This window comes from Bubalus kerabau, chromosome 2 (genome assembly GCF_029407905.1).
Source record: "Bubalus kerabau isolate K-KA32 ecotype Philippines breed swamp buffalo chromosome 2, PCC_UOA_SB_1v2, whole genome shotgun sequence".
NCBI classification, from domain to species: domain Eukaryota; kingdom Metazoa; phylum Chordata; class Mammalia; order Artiodactyla; family Bovidae; genus Bubalus; species Bubalus kerabau.
Window position 1 is genome coordinate 99,598,402 of NC_073625.1, and position 15,601 is coordinate 99,614,002.

Below are 15,601 nucleotides of genomic sequence, written 5' to 3' on the forward strand. Positions count from 1 at the left end.
TAGCCTTTTCATTCCATTGATAAAGAAAACAAAATCTTTTATTTCACATGCAAATCTCTAAATCTTTATTACTTTAAAACAGTGCTATCCAATGGAAGTTTCCATAGTGATAAAAATATTCTATATATATATATTGTCCAATACGGTAACCACTAGTCATGTGGCTGTTAAACATTCAAAATGTGCCCAACTGAATTTCAATTTTATTTAATTCTAATTAATATCAATTTAAATTCAGGTAGCCACCTGTAGCATAGTAGTGGCTTCTGTATTTATTGGACTGTAGAGCTAATAATTATTTGTCACTTAAGGCATGGTTTGATTAACCTAGCAACATCATTCCCAAGAGATAACCTAGTCTAGTGGGAAGAAGCAGGGTCTCTGCCAGTCCTCATGGGTCCTTAATACAAATTAGGAAGAAACCTCTTCCCAGATGCAGCTCTGAAAGCACAAGGCTTGGTTAATGGCAGCCTCAGGCAGACACTGAAGGGCTTTGAATGAGGACCAATAATATTTAGTTCCTTGGTGGCTCAGACAGTAAGAATCTGCCTGTGATGTGGGAAAGCCAGGTTCAATCTCTGGGTCAGGAAGAGTCCCTAGAGAAGGGAATGGCAACCCACTGTAGTGTTTTTGTCTAGGAAATCCCATGGACAGAGAAGCCTGGCAGGCTACAGTCCTTGAGTCAGACATGACTAAGCAACTAACACTGGGAAGGACACAGGGATTAGAATCTGGGAAACTTGGCTTCAAATTGTGATCCTTCCTCTCATTTAATATGTATTTAGTGAACACCTGTTCTAAGCAACAGTGTTAACCAAAGTAAATAAAATGGAGACAAAGACTTTGTCCAAAGAACCTAAATGGAGGAGGATATATGAAAACAAGTATGTACAAAAATTAATAAATAAGAGTGCTGACAGCACTGAGATCATAAAACAGACTGACAAGAGGACACATGTTTGGCTTTTTCTCATCATGCCCCAAAGGCCTCCAAGAAGGGCCTTCAAACAGTGGGAATAGTCCTAATGATGGCAGCTTATTTAAGAGGCAGTGAGGCAGCCAGGGTGATTCAGTTCAGTTCAGTTCAGTCTCTCAGTCGTGTCCGACTCTTTTCGACCCCATGAATCGCAGCACGCCAGGCCTCCCTGTCCACCACCAATTCCCGGAGTTCACCCAGACTCACGTCCATCGAGTCAGTGATGCCATCCAGCCATCTCATCCTCTGTTGTCCCCTTCTCCTCCTGCCCCCAATCCCTCCCAGCATCAGAGTCTTTTCCAATGAGTCAACTCTTCGCATGAGGTGGCCAAAGTACTGGAGTTTCAGCTTTAGCCTCATTCCTTCCAAAGAAATCCCAGGGCTGATCTCCTTCAGAATGGACTGGTTGGATCTCCTTGCAGTCCAAGGGACTCTCAAGAGTCTTCTCCAACACCACAGTTCAAAGGCATCAATTCTTTGGCGCTCAGCCTTCTTCACAGTCCAACTCTCATATCCATACATGACCACAGGAAAAACCATAGCCTTGACTAGACGAACCTTTGTTGGCAAAGTAATGTCTCTGCTTTTGAATATGCTGTCTAGGTTGGTCATAACTTTCCTTCCAAAGAGTAAGCGTCTTTTAATTTCATGGCTGCAGTCACCATCTGCAGTGATTTTGGAGCCCCCCAAAATAAAGTCTGACACTGTTTCCACTGTTTCCCCATCGATTTGCCATGAAGTGATGGGACTGGATGCCATGATCTTTGTTTTCTGAATGTTGAGCTTTAAGCCAACTTTTTCACTCTCCTCTTTCACTTTCATCAAGAGGTTTTTTAGTTCCTCTTCACTTTCTGCCATAAGGGTGGTGTCATCTGCATATCTGAGGTTATTGATATTTCTCCCAGCAATCTTGATTCCAGCTTGTGTTTCTTCCAGTCCAGCGTTTCTCATGATGTACTCTGCATAGAAGTTAAATAAACAGGGTGACAATATACAGCCTTGACGTACTCCTTTCCCTATTTGGAACCAGTCTGTTGTTCCATGTCCAGTTCTAACTTGCTTCCTGAACTGCATACAAATTTCTCAAGAGGCAGATCAGGTGGTCTGGTATTCCCATCTCTTTCAGAATTTTCCACAGTTAATTGTGATCCACACAGTCAAAGGCTTTGGCATAGTCAATATAGCAGAAATAGATGTTTTTCTGGAACTCTCTTGCTTTTTCCATGATCCAGCGGATGTTGGCAATTTGATCTCTGGTTCCTCTGCCTTTTCTAAAACCAGCTTGAACATCAGGAAGTTCACGGTTCACATATTCCTGAAGCCTGGCTTGGAGAATTTTGAGCATTACTTTACTAGCGTGTGAGATGAGTATAATTGTGCGGTAGTTTGAGCATTCTTTGGCATTGCCTTTCTTTGGGATTGGAATGAAAACTGAGCTTTTCCAGTCCTGTGGCCACTGCTGAGTTTTCCAAACTTGCTGGCATATTGAATGCAGCACTTTCACAGCATCATCTTTAGAATTTGAAATAGCTCAACTGGAATTTCATCACCTCCACTAGCTTTGTTTGTAGTGATGCTTTCTAAGGCACACTTGACTTCACATTCCAGGATGTCTAGCTCTAGGTGAGTGATCACACCATCGTGATTATCTGGGTCGTGAAGAGCTTTTTTGTACAGTTCTGTGCATTCTTGCCACCTCTTCTTAATATCTTCTGCTTCTGTTAGGTCCATACCATTTCTGTCCTTTATCGAGCCCATCTTTGCATGAAATGTTCCCTTGGTATCTCTAATTTTCTTGAAGAGATCTCTAGTCTTTCCCATTCTGTTGTTTTCCTCTATTTCTTTGCATTGATCACTGAAGAAGGCTTTCTTATCTCTTCTTGCTATTCTTTGGAACTCTGCATTCAGATGCCTATATCTTTCCTTTTCTCCTTTGCTTTTCGCTTCTCTTCTTTTCACAGCTATTTGTAAGGCCTCCTCAGACAGCCATTTTGCCTTTTTGCATTTCTTTTCCATGGGGATGGTTTTTATCCCTGTCTCCTGTACAATGTCACGAACCTCCATCCATAGTTCGTCAGGCACTGTGTCTATCAGACCTAGTCCCATAAATCTATTTCTCACTTCCACTGTATAATCATAAGGGATTTGATTTAGGTCATACCTGAATGGTCTAGTGGTTTTCCCCACTTTCTTCAATTTAAGTCTGAATTTGGCAATAAAGAGCTCATGATCTGAGCCACAGTCAGCTCCCAGTCTTGTTTTTGCTGACTGTATAGAGCTTCTCCATCTTTGGCTGCAAAGAATATAATCAATCTGATTTCGGTGTTGACCATCTGGTGATGTCCATGTGTAGAGTCTTCTCTTGTGTTGTTGGAAGAGGGTGTTTGTTATGACCAGTGCATTTTCTTGGCAAAACTCTATTAGTCTTTGCCCTGCTTCATTCCATATTCCAAGGCCAAATTTGCCTGTTACTCCAGGTGTTTCTTGACTTCCTACTTTTGCATTCCAGTCCCCTATAATGAAAAGGACATCTCTTTTGGGTGTTAGTTCTAAAAGGTCTTGTAGGTCTTCATAGAACCATTCAACTTCAGCTTCTTCAGCGTTACTGGTTGGGGCATAGACTTGGATTACCGTGATATTGGTTTGCCTTGGAAATGAATAGAGATCATTCTGTCATTTTTGAGATTGCATCCAAGTACTGCATTTTGGACTCTTTTGTTGACCATGATGGCTACTCCATTTCTTCTGAGGGATTCCTGCCCGCAGTAGTAGATATAATGATCATTGAGTTAAATTCACCCATTCTAGTCCATTTTAGTTCGCTGATTCCTAGAATGTCGACATTCACTCTTGCCATCTCTTGTTTGACCACTTCCAATTTGCCTTGATTCATGGACCTGACATTCCAGGTTCCTATGCAATATTGCTCTTTACAGAATTGGACCTTGCTTCTGTCACCAGTCACATACACAGCTGGGTATTGTTTCTGCTTTGGCTCCATCCCTTCATTCTTTCTGGAGTTATTTCTCCACTGATCTCCAGGAGAAGTGAGTAAATGCAAGACGCAGCTATAGGAGGTAGGGTCACAGAAGGAGGCTTGGACTGAGAAAGCAGCCTGATATGCCAGTTGGAAGCCTGGCATACCAGAGAAGTCAGCCAGAGAGATCTTCTAAACTATAAATCTAGTCATTTCAGAACTTGCTAAACTTCCTACAGTCTACTGCTAGCTACATGATCTTGGATGAGTTATTTGTCTTCTCAGAGCCTTGGTTACTTCATGTAAAAAAAAAAAAAATAATTCTACCAGTTTCATATGACTTAACATCTGAAGGTTTAGATGACATCAAAGAAACATCCCGCATGATGTCTGAAGCATGAATCATGGTAGTAATTTTTAAATGTATGTATAATATAGAAAATGAGGAGAATGTGGCGGATAAAAGAAAACATTTAAAAAGAGAAGTCTGCAGAGTCAATGGCTTTTACCCTTGGAGTAGATGCCTTTTCAGTGAGATTATATACAAGTGAAGTCCTTTGGGGTCTTAGAAGATGCCTTGAATATCAAATAAGAATAGACTTCAATATCAGGGCTCAAAGAATACATCTCTCACTTTAGTCACTATGCTTTAACATTAAAGAATCACATCTACCGAGGTCACCTACTAGCAACATTATATATTCTCTTGGAAAGAAATAACTAATATCTATAATTCACTTGACAATTTAAAAGTAATATTGAATGAATCCAGTCCCATTCATTTTATTCTGATCTTTTAATTAATTCCACTTCTTTGTGCAATTCAGAATCAAAAATCCATAAAGAACTTTGCTGACGCTCTGTTCAAGTAATAATGCAAAACGGAAACACATACTTTCCTTGCTCTAAATCTGACAAACTAGAAAAGCAATTTAAATTACTGAGGATGATCCTTAGTGATCAGAGTCCTTCTCAGCATATCCAAGATCCAACAGGTCTTTTTTTCCTTAACTTCTAGAGCACTTACCCCTCTTCTTTTATATAAGAAGTTATTCAAGCCAACCTAGCAAGCACTATTTAAAAAAAACAAACAAACCATGCCATGAAATGCCTGGTGAGAAATAATAGATGCCTTACTTTGGTTTCTTCTGCCAGTTGCCCTTTCAGGTCTTGAATCTGCAGAGTGAAGATACTCTTTTCCCTGGAAAGTTGGTTTATCAGAGCTTCCTTTTCTTCCAGCCTTTTCCGGAACTCATCTACAAAAAGATTTCACAAAATTAGTTAATCGTGGTCTTCTTTCTCACCTACTGCCTTTCCCACTTAATTTGCTGAGTTTAAAAGCAACTAATATGATCCATATATCTTTTATATTTATAAAGAGTACAAGAGTCCAGTTACCAGCAAATCATGACAATGATCCTTTCCAGAACTCACAAGAGAGTCCTAAAAAAGAACTAATTTTTGGTAGTAAGCATGACTATTTAACATAATATTCAGTTGGCCAGAAAGCTTGTGTGGGTTTTTCTGTAAGATGTTATAGAAAAATTTGAATGAACTTTTTGACCAAACCAATATTCAGTTCAGCTCAGTTCAGTCACTCAGTCGTGTCCGACTCTTTGCGACCCCATGAACCTCAGCACACCAGGCCTCCCTGTCCATCACCAACTCCCGGAGTCCACCAAAACCAACATCCATCGAGTCAGTGATGCCATCCAACCATCTCATCCTCTGTCATCCCCTTCTGGTCCTGCCCTCAATCTTTCCCAGAATCAGGGTCATTTCAAATGAGTCAGCTCTTCACATCAGGTGGCCAAAGTATTGGAATTTCAGCTTCAACGTCACTCCTACCAATGAACACTCAGGACTGATCTCCTTTAGGTTGGACTGGTTGGATCTCCTTGCAGTCCAAGGGACTCTCAAGAGTCTTCTCCAACACCACAGTTCAAAAGCATCAATTCTTTGGTGCTCAGCTTCCTTTACACTCCAACTCTCACATCCATACATGACCACTGGAAAAAACATAGCCTTGACTAGATGCACCTTTGTTGGGAAAGTAATGTCTCTGCTTTTTAATATGCTGTCTAGGTTGGTCACAACTTTCCTTCCAAGGAGTAAGCATCTTTTAATTTCATGGCTGCAATCACCATCTGCAGTGATTTTGGAGCCCAGAAAAATAGTCAGCCACTATTTCCACTGTTTCCCCATCTATTTGCCATGAAGTGATGGGACTGGATGCCATAATCTTTGTTTTCTGAATGTTGAGCTTTAAGCCAACTTTTTCACTCTCCTCTTTCACTTTCATCATGGGCTTTTTAGTTCCTCTTCATTTTCTGCCATAAGGGTGGTGTCATCTGCATATCTGAGGTTATTGATACTTCTTCTGGCAATCTTGATTCCAGCTTGTGCTTCTTCCAGCCCAGTGTTTCTCATGATGTACTCTGCATAGAAGTTAAATAAGCAGGGTGACAATATACACCCCTGACGTACTCCTTTTCCTATTTGGAACCAGTCTGTTGTTCCATGTCCAGTTCTAATTCTTGCTTCCTGACCTGCATATAGGTTTCTCTGGAGGCAGGTCAGGTGGTCTGGTATTCCCATCTCTTGAAGAATTTGCCACAGTTTATTGTGATCCACACAGTCAAAGGCTTTGGCATAGTCAATAAAGCAGAAATAGATGTTTTTTTTATGGAATTCTCTTGCTTTTTTGATGATCCAGTGGATGTTGGCAATTTGATCTCTGGTTCCTCTGCCTTTTCTAAAACCAGCTTTAACATCTGGAAGTTCATGGTTCACGTATTGCTGAAGCCTGGCTTGGAGAATTTTAAGCATTGCTTTACTAGCGTGTGAGATGATTAGCTATCATTGAGAATCTTCCACAGAGTAAGTATTTTATGTATATTATCCAGTTTAATTCTCATAACTATTTGATAATGTAGGTATTATATTACCCATTTTTCAGAAGGGAAAACACAGCCGCTTACTTAAATGTGATTAAGACACAAATCTGCACAGCTAGTAACCAATGGACGTAGAGTCAAATTAAGCTTTTAATCCTGAAGAACATGTTCTTTCTTCTGTGGCATGCCCTCTTGTTTATTATGTGTGATTCTACAAATTTCTGGCCATATAATTTTTAGATAATTACAACTTCTTTGCCTCATTTGTAAATTGAGGATAACAATAAAAGATTGTTAGTGAAAATTAATTGAGTGTGAATGTACTTTGTAGACTGAATTGCTAAATAAAGACTAGAAATTTTCATTAAAGTGTAGAGAATGTGATCAAGAGATGGGTAGATTTTATTTCACTCTAGTCTACCTTCCCAGCTTAGCTTATTTCATTCCTAATAGGTGAGAAATGACTTGGTTATTAGAAATGGCACTAAAGCAGAGCTAATCCTCAACAAAAAACATTAATTCTAAAAACAAAACAAAACAAAAAAAATTAATTCTATTATGTAATTAGTCCAACAATAAAAGCTCCAAATATTTATGACTCCCACTCTTCTTGATATGAAGAAGTTCTAAAATTCTCAGCATTATAAGAAAGCATCTGTTTGGGTTAAAACTGCAATTACCAAACTTTTTAGTCTTAGGAACACTTTATACACTTAAAAGTCATTGAGGACCGCACAGAGGTATTGTGTATATGAGTTTTATATTAACAGTATATTTGAAAATAAAAGAGAAATTTAAGATACGTATTTACTCATTTTAAAATATAAAAATCTTAAAGACATGTTAACAGAAGTGACAGTTTTTAGAGGCAAAGCTATATATTCCAAAACAAACAAAAAATTAGTGAGAAAAATCAGCTTATTTTACATTTTAAAAAACTCTCTGGCTTAATAAAAGTCAGTTGGTTGAGGAATCCAACTGTTCTGGTTGAAGCATGTGAAGAAATCCAGCCTCTCACACATAAGTAGCTAGAAAAGGGAGATGTATTTTGATAGTTTTTTCAGATAATTGTGATGATTGTTTGATGCTATACCAAAACTCAACAAATAGAAGTTTCCTAAGGGTTAATGGTATAAACCAAACAAATGAAATATTTTATTCTGTTCCATTAAAATTCATGGATCGGTCTTAAATTTTGAATGGATCTTTTACCCATATACCATTTTGCAGCACCAAGTAGTGGTGATTTGAAAAATATGTTTACTCAATTATGCAGATTTTTCAAATGTTAACACATTTCATCACACAATATAAAAAAAAATTATACTTGTTAACATCACCACTTATCTCATAAAAAAAGCCTTTAAGGTACAGATCAAGATGGAGGAGAAGGAAAATCCTGAGCTCACCTCCTCCCACAGATACACCAAACTACAACTAAATATAGAACAACTATCTCTGAGAATGACCTCAAGACTAGCAGAACAGATTTTCTATAACTAAGCATATAAAGAAAAGGCCATATGGGGAAGGGAAAGAGGGCAGAGACATGGTCTAGTCAGAACATGCACCCCCACTAAGGCCACTAATAAGTGAGAGGGATATCACAACTGTTGAGGTCTCCACTAGGGAGTGAGGGGTCCAAGCCCCCCCATCAGGCTCCTCAGCCCAAAGTATTTGCACGGGGAAGACAAACTTCCATAATTTCTGGCTGTGAAAATCAGCAGGGCTTAGGGTGGGGAAAGCCAAAAGGCAGTGGGAAACTGAAACACTGCTCATGTACAAACTCCCTCCAGGTCTCAGTGCAGAGGCAATAGCTTGAAAAACACCTGAGTCATAAAGAAGGAGATGGCCAATATTGACTACTATTAGGATATACGCTGGAGCACAGGGATCTGGCAGAACTTTCTCCAGTGGCAGAAGCACTTGTGGTCACATTTTTATTCGTTTATTTATTAACTCTTCTGCCACCTAGCTGGCCCAGAGCTGGTGGGCACCATTTCTGTTACTTTCAATCAACCTGGCTAACAGGGTGTACTTCCACCCCAACATTCCCCTGAGGATAGCATGCCCCTCAAAAGCCACTCCATGACTGCCCCACCAAACAGGTGGCATGAGCTGCACCAATGCCCTTCCAAAGTGGCTCTTACACCAAATGACCTGGTGGGACATCTTGGCCAGCATCAGCACTCCTTTCAAAGGACCTCCCACTTGGGGGTTAGCTCCATCCACAGCACATCTACGGCAGTCACAACCAAGCGATGCAGCCAGCCAGGCCTGGTACCAGCTCCCCCAACTAGTGTGCCCACAGCAATTGCGGCCCAACCACAATAAGAGAATGAACACAGCCCAAAGAGGGAAAACCTCAGTAACAAGTGGCTCTGGTGACCATGGGAATTGTGCCACTGAGCCCCACAGAAACCTTCCACATAAGGTCACTCTTTCAAGACTGGGATATGGAGCTGATCTATCTAATACATAGAAGCAAACCATAGAATTAGGCAAAGTGAGGAGAAAAAGGAATAATTTCTAAATGAAAGAACAAGACAAAACTCCAGAAAAAGAACTAAATAAAATGGAGCTAAGCAATATATAAGAAAATAATTCAAAGTAATACTCATAAAGATGCTTACTAAACTCAGGAGAAGACTGAATGAACTCAGCGTGAGAACTTCAACAAAAATATGAAAAAGAACCAATCAGAACGAAAGATTACAATAACTGATATGAGAGTACACACTAAGAGAATCAACAACAGATTAAAAGATGCAGAACAGATCCGCAGTCTGGAAGATGAGGGATTGGAAATCATCCAATGAGAACAGGAAAAAAGAAATAAGAATTTTTAACAGAGATTAGTTTAAGGGACCTCTGGGACATCAGGCATACTACCATTCGCATTAGAGAGGCCCCAGAAGGAGAAGAGAGAGACAGAGAACACATAGAGGTAAAATATCTCAACATCATAAATATCATCTATGACAAAACTACAGCTAACCTGATGCTCGATGGTCAGACCTCTCAAAGATCAGAATCGAGACAAGGAGGTCTGCTTTTGCCACTTTTAGTCAACACAGTACTAGAAGCCCTAGCCATAGCAATTACAAAAAAAAAAAAGGGTTTAAAGACATTTAAATAGGAAAGGGATAAAAAAAACTCACTATTTGCAGATGATATGATATATACATAGAAAACCCTAAAGCCTCCATCAAAAAACTATCAGATCTAATAAATGAATTCAATAAAGTTACAAGATGCAAAATCAATATACAGAATCAGATACATTTCTGTACACTGATAACAAACTATCAGGAAGAGAGATGAAGAAAACAATTTCATTTACAATTACATCAACAAGTATAAAATACCTAGGATTAAATGTAACCCAGAGGTTAAAAGACCTGTTCTTGGAAAACTATAAGAAATTGAGGAAAGAAATTAAAGATACAAGTAAATGGAAAGATACTCTATGTTTATAGACTGGAAGAATTAATATCATTTAAAAATATTACTACTGAAAGCAATCTACAGATTCAATGTAACCCTTATCAAAATTTTTCTCAAAACTAGAACAGATAACCCTAAAATTTGTATAGAACCACAGAAGTCCCAGAAAAGCCAAAGCGATCATGAGAAAGAAGAACAAAGCTGGAGGTATCACACAACCTGATTTCAAACTATACTACAAAGTTATAGCAATGAAAACTATGATATTGGCATAAAAAATAGACACATAGATCAATGGAATGGAATGGAATACTACTCAGTCATGAAAAAAATGAAATTATGTCATTAGCATTAACATGGATGGACCTAGAAGGTATAATGTTAAATAAAATAAATCAGACACGGAAACACAAAGACAAATAACATTATTTCATTTATACGTGGAGTCTAAAAAAAAAAATGAACAAACAAAACAATATAGAAACAGATTCACAGACACAGAGAACAAACTGGTAGCTGCCAGAGGGGAAGAGGATGGAGGAGTTAAGTGAAATAAGAGGTATGAACTTCTTATTTTAGTTATAAAATATGGGGCTATGATGTACAACATAAGGGTTATAGTCAATGGTATTGAAATAATTTTGTATGGTAACAGATGGTTATTGGGCTTATTGTGTTGATCAGTTTGTAATACAGAGAAATGCTGAATCACTATATTATATACCTGAAACTAATACTATACACAATAAAAAAAAGAGGGGAGGGAGTCTTCAAGAATTGAGAGCCATCAAGCTCATGAAAAAAATCTAATTTTTCCTAAAAACTCCACTTTTATTATTGGCAACAAATATTGTCAGTTGTTTCCCTTGGAGTGACAGGCTCACTTTGTTCATTTTTGCAAAAATATCTGCCAAATATCTAAGTCTGAATAAGCATAGTTTGTCAAATATTCTTTCACGTAAATATGATTCTTCCTGAAAAATTGCTAGTTTAGCTCAGAACTTAAACAATCACACATCCTACTTTAGTATGAAACAGAGGTGCTTTATGCACACTTTCTGTTTTGTTACACAGAATATTAAAAAGATATATACTTGGGGTTGAGATATAATTAATTTTTACTGTTTCATTAAGGACATTCTTAAGTAAAACGGAGTCTTTTTTAAACTTTTGAGTATATACCAGCAAATACAGTGATTAATACTGCAGCATGGGGCTACTGCCTTGGTTTGTGATGAGGCTCCAGCAGTGTTAATCATCATTGCTTTCGCACCATCTATAACAGCAGCAGAAGGACTGAAAGAGCAAACAGCATCTTAGCATTGAATGAAAGAGCCCTAACCTCTCACTCAGTTCCCCTGAAAGAGCCTTGATGATTGCTGGGGTTCCATGGACCAAACTTTGAGAATCTAGGTCACACATCATATTTAAAAGTATTCTGAGGAAATGCCAATCCATTAAGGGGTTGAGACTAACATAACACGTATTTTACAGAACTAGGATCCACTTAACATGGCTTAACTGATCACATTTACTATTGGTCTCCTTTGAAAGCAGACTGTAATCAGTGGACAGGACAGGGCATGAGAAAGAAACTTTTGAAATAGTAGCAAAAAAGAAAAAAAGCATCAAAAATCTGGACCATCGTCCTAGTGAGAGGAGGGGAGTTTGGATAAGTAAATACTTAAAATTTAATCCATACAAGAGCCAAAAGGTAAAGCCGAGAATAAAGGAGGACATAAAATGCCCTGCATCCTAAGCAGAATTATCATCTCAGATCCAGTTTCATTTCACTCACCCACCAATTTCCTCATCAAAAAAGTGAATAGAAAATTAATACCAATAAGTAGAGGGAGGTAGGTAATGCCTATCAAACAAATTGTACACAGCACTTCCTTCAGAGCAGACATACAGTCATTCTCCAGCCTAGCCTCCAGACTGCATGGTCCCCACACAGACTATATCCTAAATGGCACCAAAGATCAAATTGGGGGTTTTGTATTGAGGCCAAGTGTCACACACCCTGTCATCAGCATGAGAAGAGTCCTGCTTAGTGTCCCTGCTAGAATCTAAAACACTTCCCTCTTGCAGAGTTCCAAATCTATACTTTGGATGGCATCATCAACTCAATGGGCATGAGTTTGAGCAAACTCCAGGAGATAGTGAAGGGCAGGGAAGCCTGGCGTGCTGCAGTCCATGGGGTCGCAAAGAGTCTGACATTATTGAGCAACTGAACAACAACAACCAGATTTAGCATCTAGAAACAGAGGTGTCCATAGGCGGAATGATAAATGGTCTTCATTTGGAAGGATAAATGGCCTTCACTGTCTTTTTAAAGTGAGTGCCTCTGGGTATCAAGAACACATTGTTTATTTTCATTGGCCTAGGAAGTCTATCTCTGGGAATATATTACTAAAAATACTTCTAATTACAGACAAACAGCTAGCCACATGCTGTTCATAGCAGACAAGCAAGTTACAGGGCAAGATGAAGTAACCATTGTCCATCTAATTGATGGATGAGAAACACTCATAATGACTATACAAGATACAAAAAAGCTCATGATGAATTGAAAAAGAAAAACCTCAAATAGATTGCCATCATGTAAAAGATAGAGGGGGAAAACCTCATTAATAGTGGTTGATGGTTAAGAATAAGCCACAGAACATTGTTCTAATTTTAACTGGTCAAATGTTTGTGGATCCCCAGCAAATGGCAGGCATTGCTCTAGATGACTAACATATCAGTGGACATAATAAAGGCCCCTGCCCTCATGTAGCTTACACTGTGGCAGATGGAGACAAGACAAACTTATTTATTATGTCAAGCATGTAGTTTCTTTGAAGGTATTAAATTCTATGAAAAAAGAAGCACATGGAGAAAACTGGTTGAGAGTACTCAAATGTCACCTTCCCAACAAAGCCTATCCTGATTTCCCCCAGATCTATTTGATTAACTCTCATCTTTAAGTTTTTTCTTGATGAGTAGGATACTCTACGCAGAAAAAATAGTCAGGGCAAGACTCTAGGGTGGGAGTATGCCTGATATTTTCAAAACATAGCAAAGAGGTCAAAAGAGAGGTGTAGGTTCATACTACCCAAGGCATCTACAGATTCAATGCAATCCCTATCAAATTACCAATGGCATTTTCCTCAGAACCAGAACAAAAAATTTTAAGATTTGTATGGAAACACAAAAGACTCTGAGTAGCCAAAAGAATCTTGAGAAAGAAGAGGGCTGGAGGGATCATGCTCCTTGACTTAAGGCTATACTATATAAGTTGTGTCTGACTCTTTGTGACCCCATGGACTATAGCCCGCCAGGCTCCTCTGCCCATGGAATTGCCCAGGCAAGAATACTGGAGTGCATTGCCATTTCCTCCTCCAGGGAATCTTCCCAACCCAGGCATCAAACCCAGATTTCCTACATTGTAGGGAGATTCTTTATTGTCTGAGCCACCAGGGAAGCCCCATATATATATTCTGCTGAGTCACTTCAGTCATGTCCGACTCTGTGTGACCCCACAGACGGCAGCCCACCAGGCTCCCCTGTCCCTGGGATTCTCCAGGCAAGAACACTGGAGTGGGTTGCCATTTCCTTCTCCAATGCATGAAAGTGAAAAGTGAAAGTGAAGTTGCTCAGTCCTGTCCAACTCTTAGCGACTCCATGGACTGCAGCCTACCAGGCTCCTCTGTCCATGGGATTTTCCAGGCAAGAGTACTAGAGTGGGGTGCCATCGCCTTCTCCGCATATATATATATATATTACTTGGCCATTAAAAAAAAAGAATGAAATAATGCCACTTAAAGCAACATGGATGGATATAGAGATACTCATGTATGGATGTGAGAGTTGAACCATAAAGAAGGCTGAGCACCAAAGAATTGATGCTTTTGAACTGTGGTGTTGGAGAAGACTCTTGAGAGTCCCTTGGACTGCAAGGAGATCAAACCAGTCAATCCTAAAGGAAATCAGTCCGGAATATTCTTTGGAAGGACTGATGCTGAAGCTGAATCTCAAATATTTTGGCCACCTGATGTGAAGAGGTGACTCATTAGAAAAGACCCTGATACTGGGAAAGGTGAAGGCAGGAGAAGGGGACGACAGAGGACAAGAGGATTGGATGGCATCACCAACTCAATGGACATGAATTTGAGCAAGCTCCAGGAGATGGTGAAGGACAGGGAAGCCTGGCATGCAGCAGTCCATGGAGTCACAAAGAGTCGGACACAACTGAGTAACTGAACAACAACAACAAAAGCAACAAGGATGGATATAGAGATTATCCTATTAAGTGAAGTAAGTCAGACAGAAAAAGACAAATATCATATGATACCACTTATATGTGGAATCTAAAAAAAAAAAAAATGATACAAATGAACTTATTTACAAACCAGAAATAGACTCATAGAAAACAAACTTGTGGTTACCAAAGAGGAGAGCAGGGATCAAGAAGGACATAAATTCAGACTTTGGGATTAATATATATACACTACTGCCTGTAAAATAGGTAATCAAACATAGGGAACTATACTCAATATCTTGTAATAACCTTTCATGCAAAAGAATCTGAAAAAGGAATACATACACACATACATGTATGTAACTGAATCACTTTGCTGTACACTTAAAATCAATACATTGTAAATTAACTATACTTCAGTTTTTAAAAAATATAAATATAAAAAATAGGTGTGGGCTCATTGAAAATTAGGGGAAATGCCTATTTCAGTGAGGTAGATATGATAAAGTGGCATGTCATATAGACTGTGTGGATAGTCTCTACCGTCCTTGGATCATGAAAGCTACTCCAGCCAACTGCATATTGCTTTTCCCCTTCATGGAAGAGAGTTGGGCAAGGCCTTTCAAGGTGGCACAGAGGTGATCCTTCCCAGACAAGAGCATGTCTTGGAAAAGATAACATCAAGGGCCTCACCACCCACCTAGAATTTTTAAATTCCCACCCAGACTCAGTGATTGGTTCATCATTTCAGTGGTTTCTCCACCATTCTTCTGGGCTTGAGACTTGTAAGTGAAGCAACACTGGAAGTTTACTTACCATTTTCACTCCGTAGCTTTGTCTTCTGTGCTGTCATGTCATTTGCTAACTGAGTCACTTCATCCAGTTTTGCATTTGCTTCTTTCAAGCGTTCCTCATACAGACTACAGAGCTTCTCAGCATTAGCCTACAAGTTGAGAGGGGAAGGTTGGACATGGTTTATAGAGAACATGCTGAATTAGCTGCATAAGGAAGGGAGGGAGGGGTGGTTCCTGGGACCCTTGTGCTCTCCTCTGCCCTGAAAG

General features: G+C 39.2%; 1 protein-coding gene across 1 annotated transcript in view; it reads right to left on the reverse strand.

Annotated features, from left to right (window-relative positions):
- The window catches only part of MYH15 (myosin heavy chain 15), a 146,111-nt gene that overhangs the window by 34,225 nt on the left and 96,285 nt on the right, over positions 1–15,601 (reverse strand). Inside the window, exons 28-29 of the mRNA XM_055570077.1 lie at positions 15,357–15,483; positions 5,091–5,209 (exon numbers count right to left, since the gene is read on the reverse strand). Coding sequence (XP_055426052.1) covers positions 5,091–5,209; positions 15,357–15,483 — 246 coding nt within the window. The remainder of the gene's footprint in view (positions 1–5,090; positions 5,210–15,356; positions 15,484–15,601) is intronic.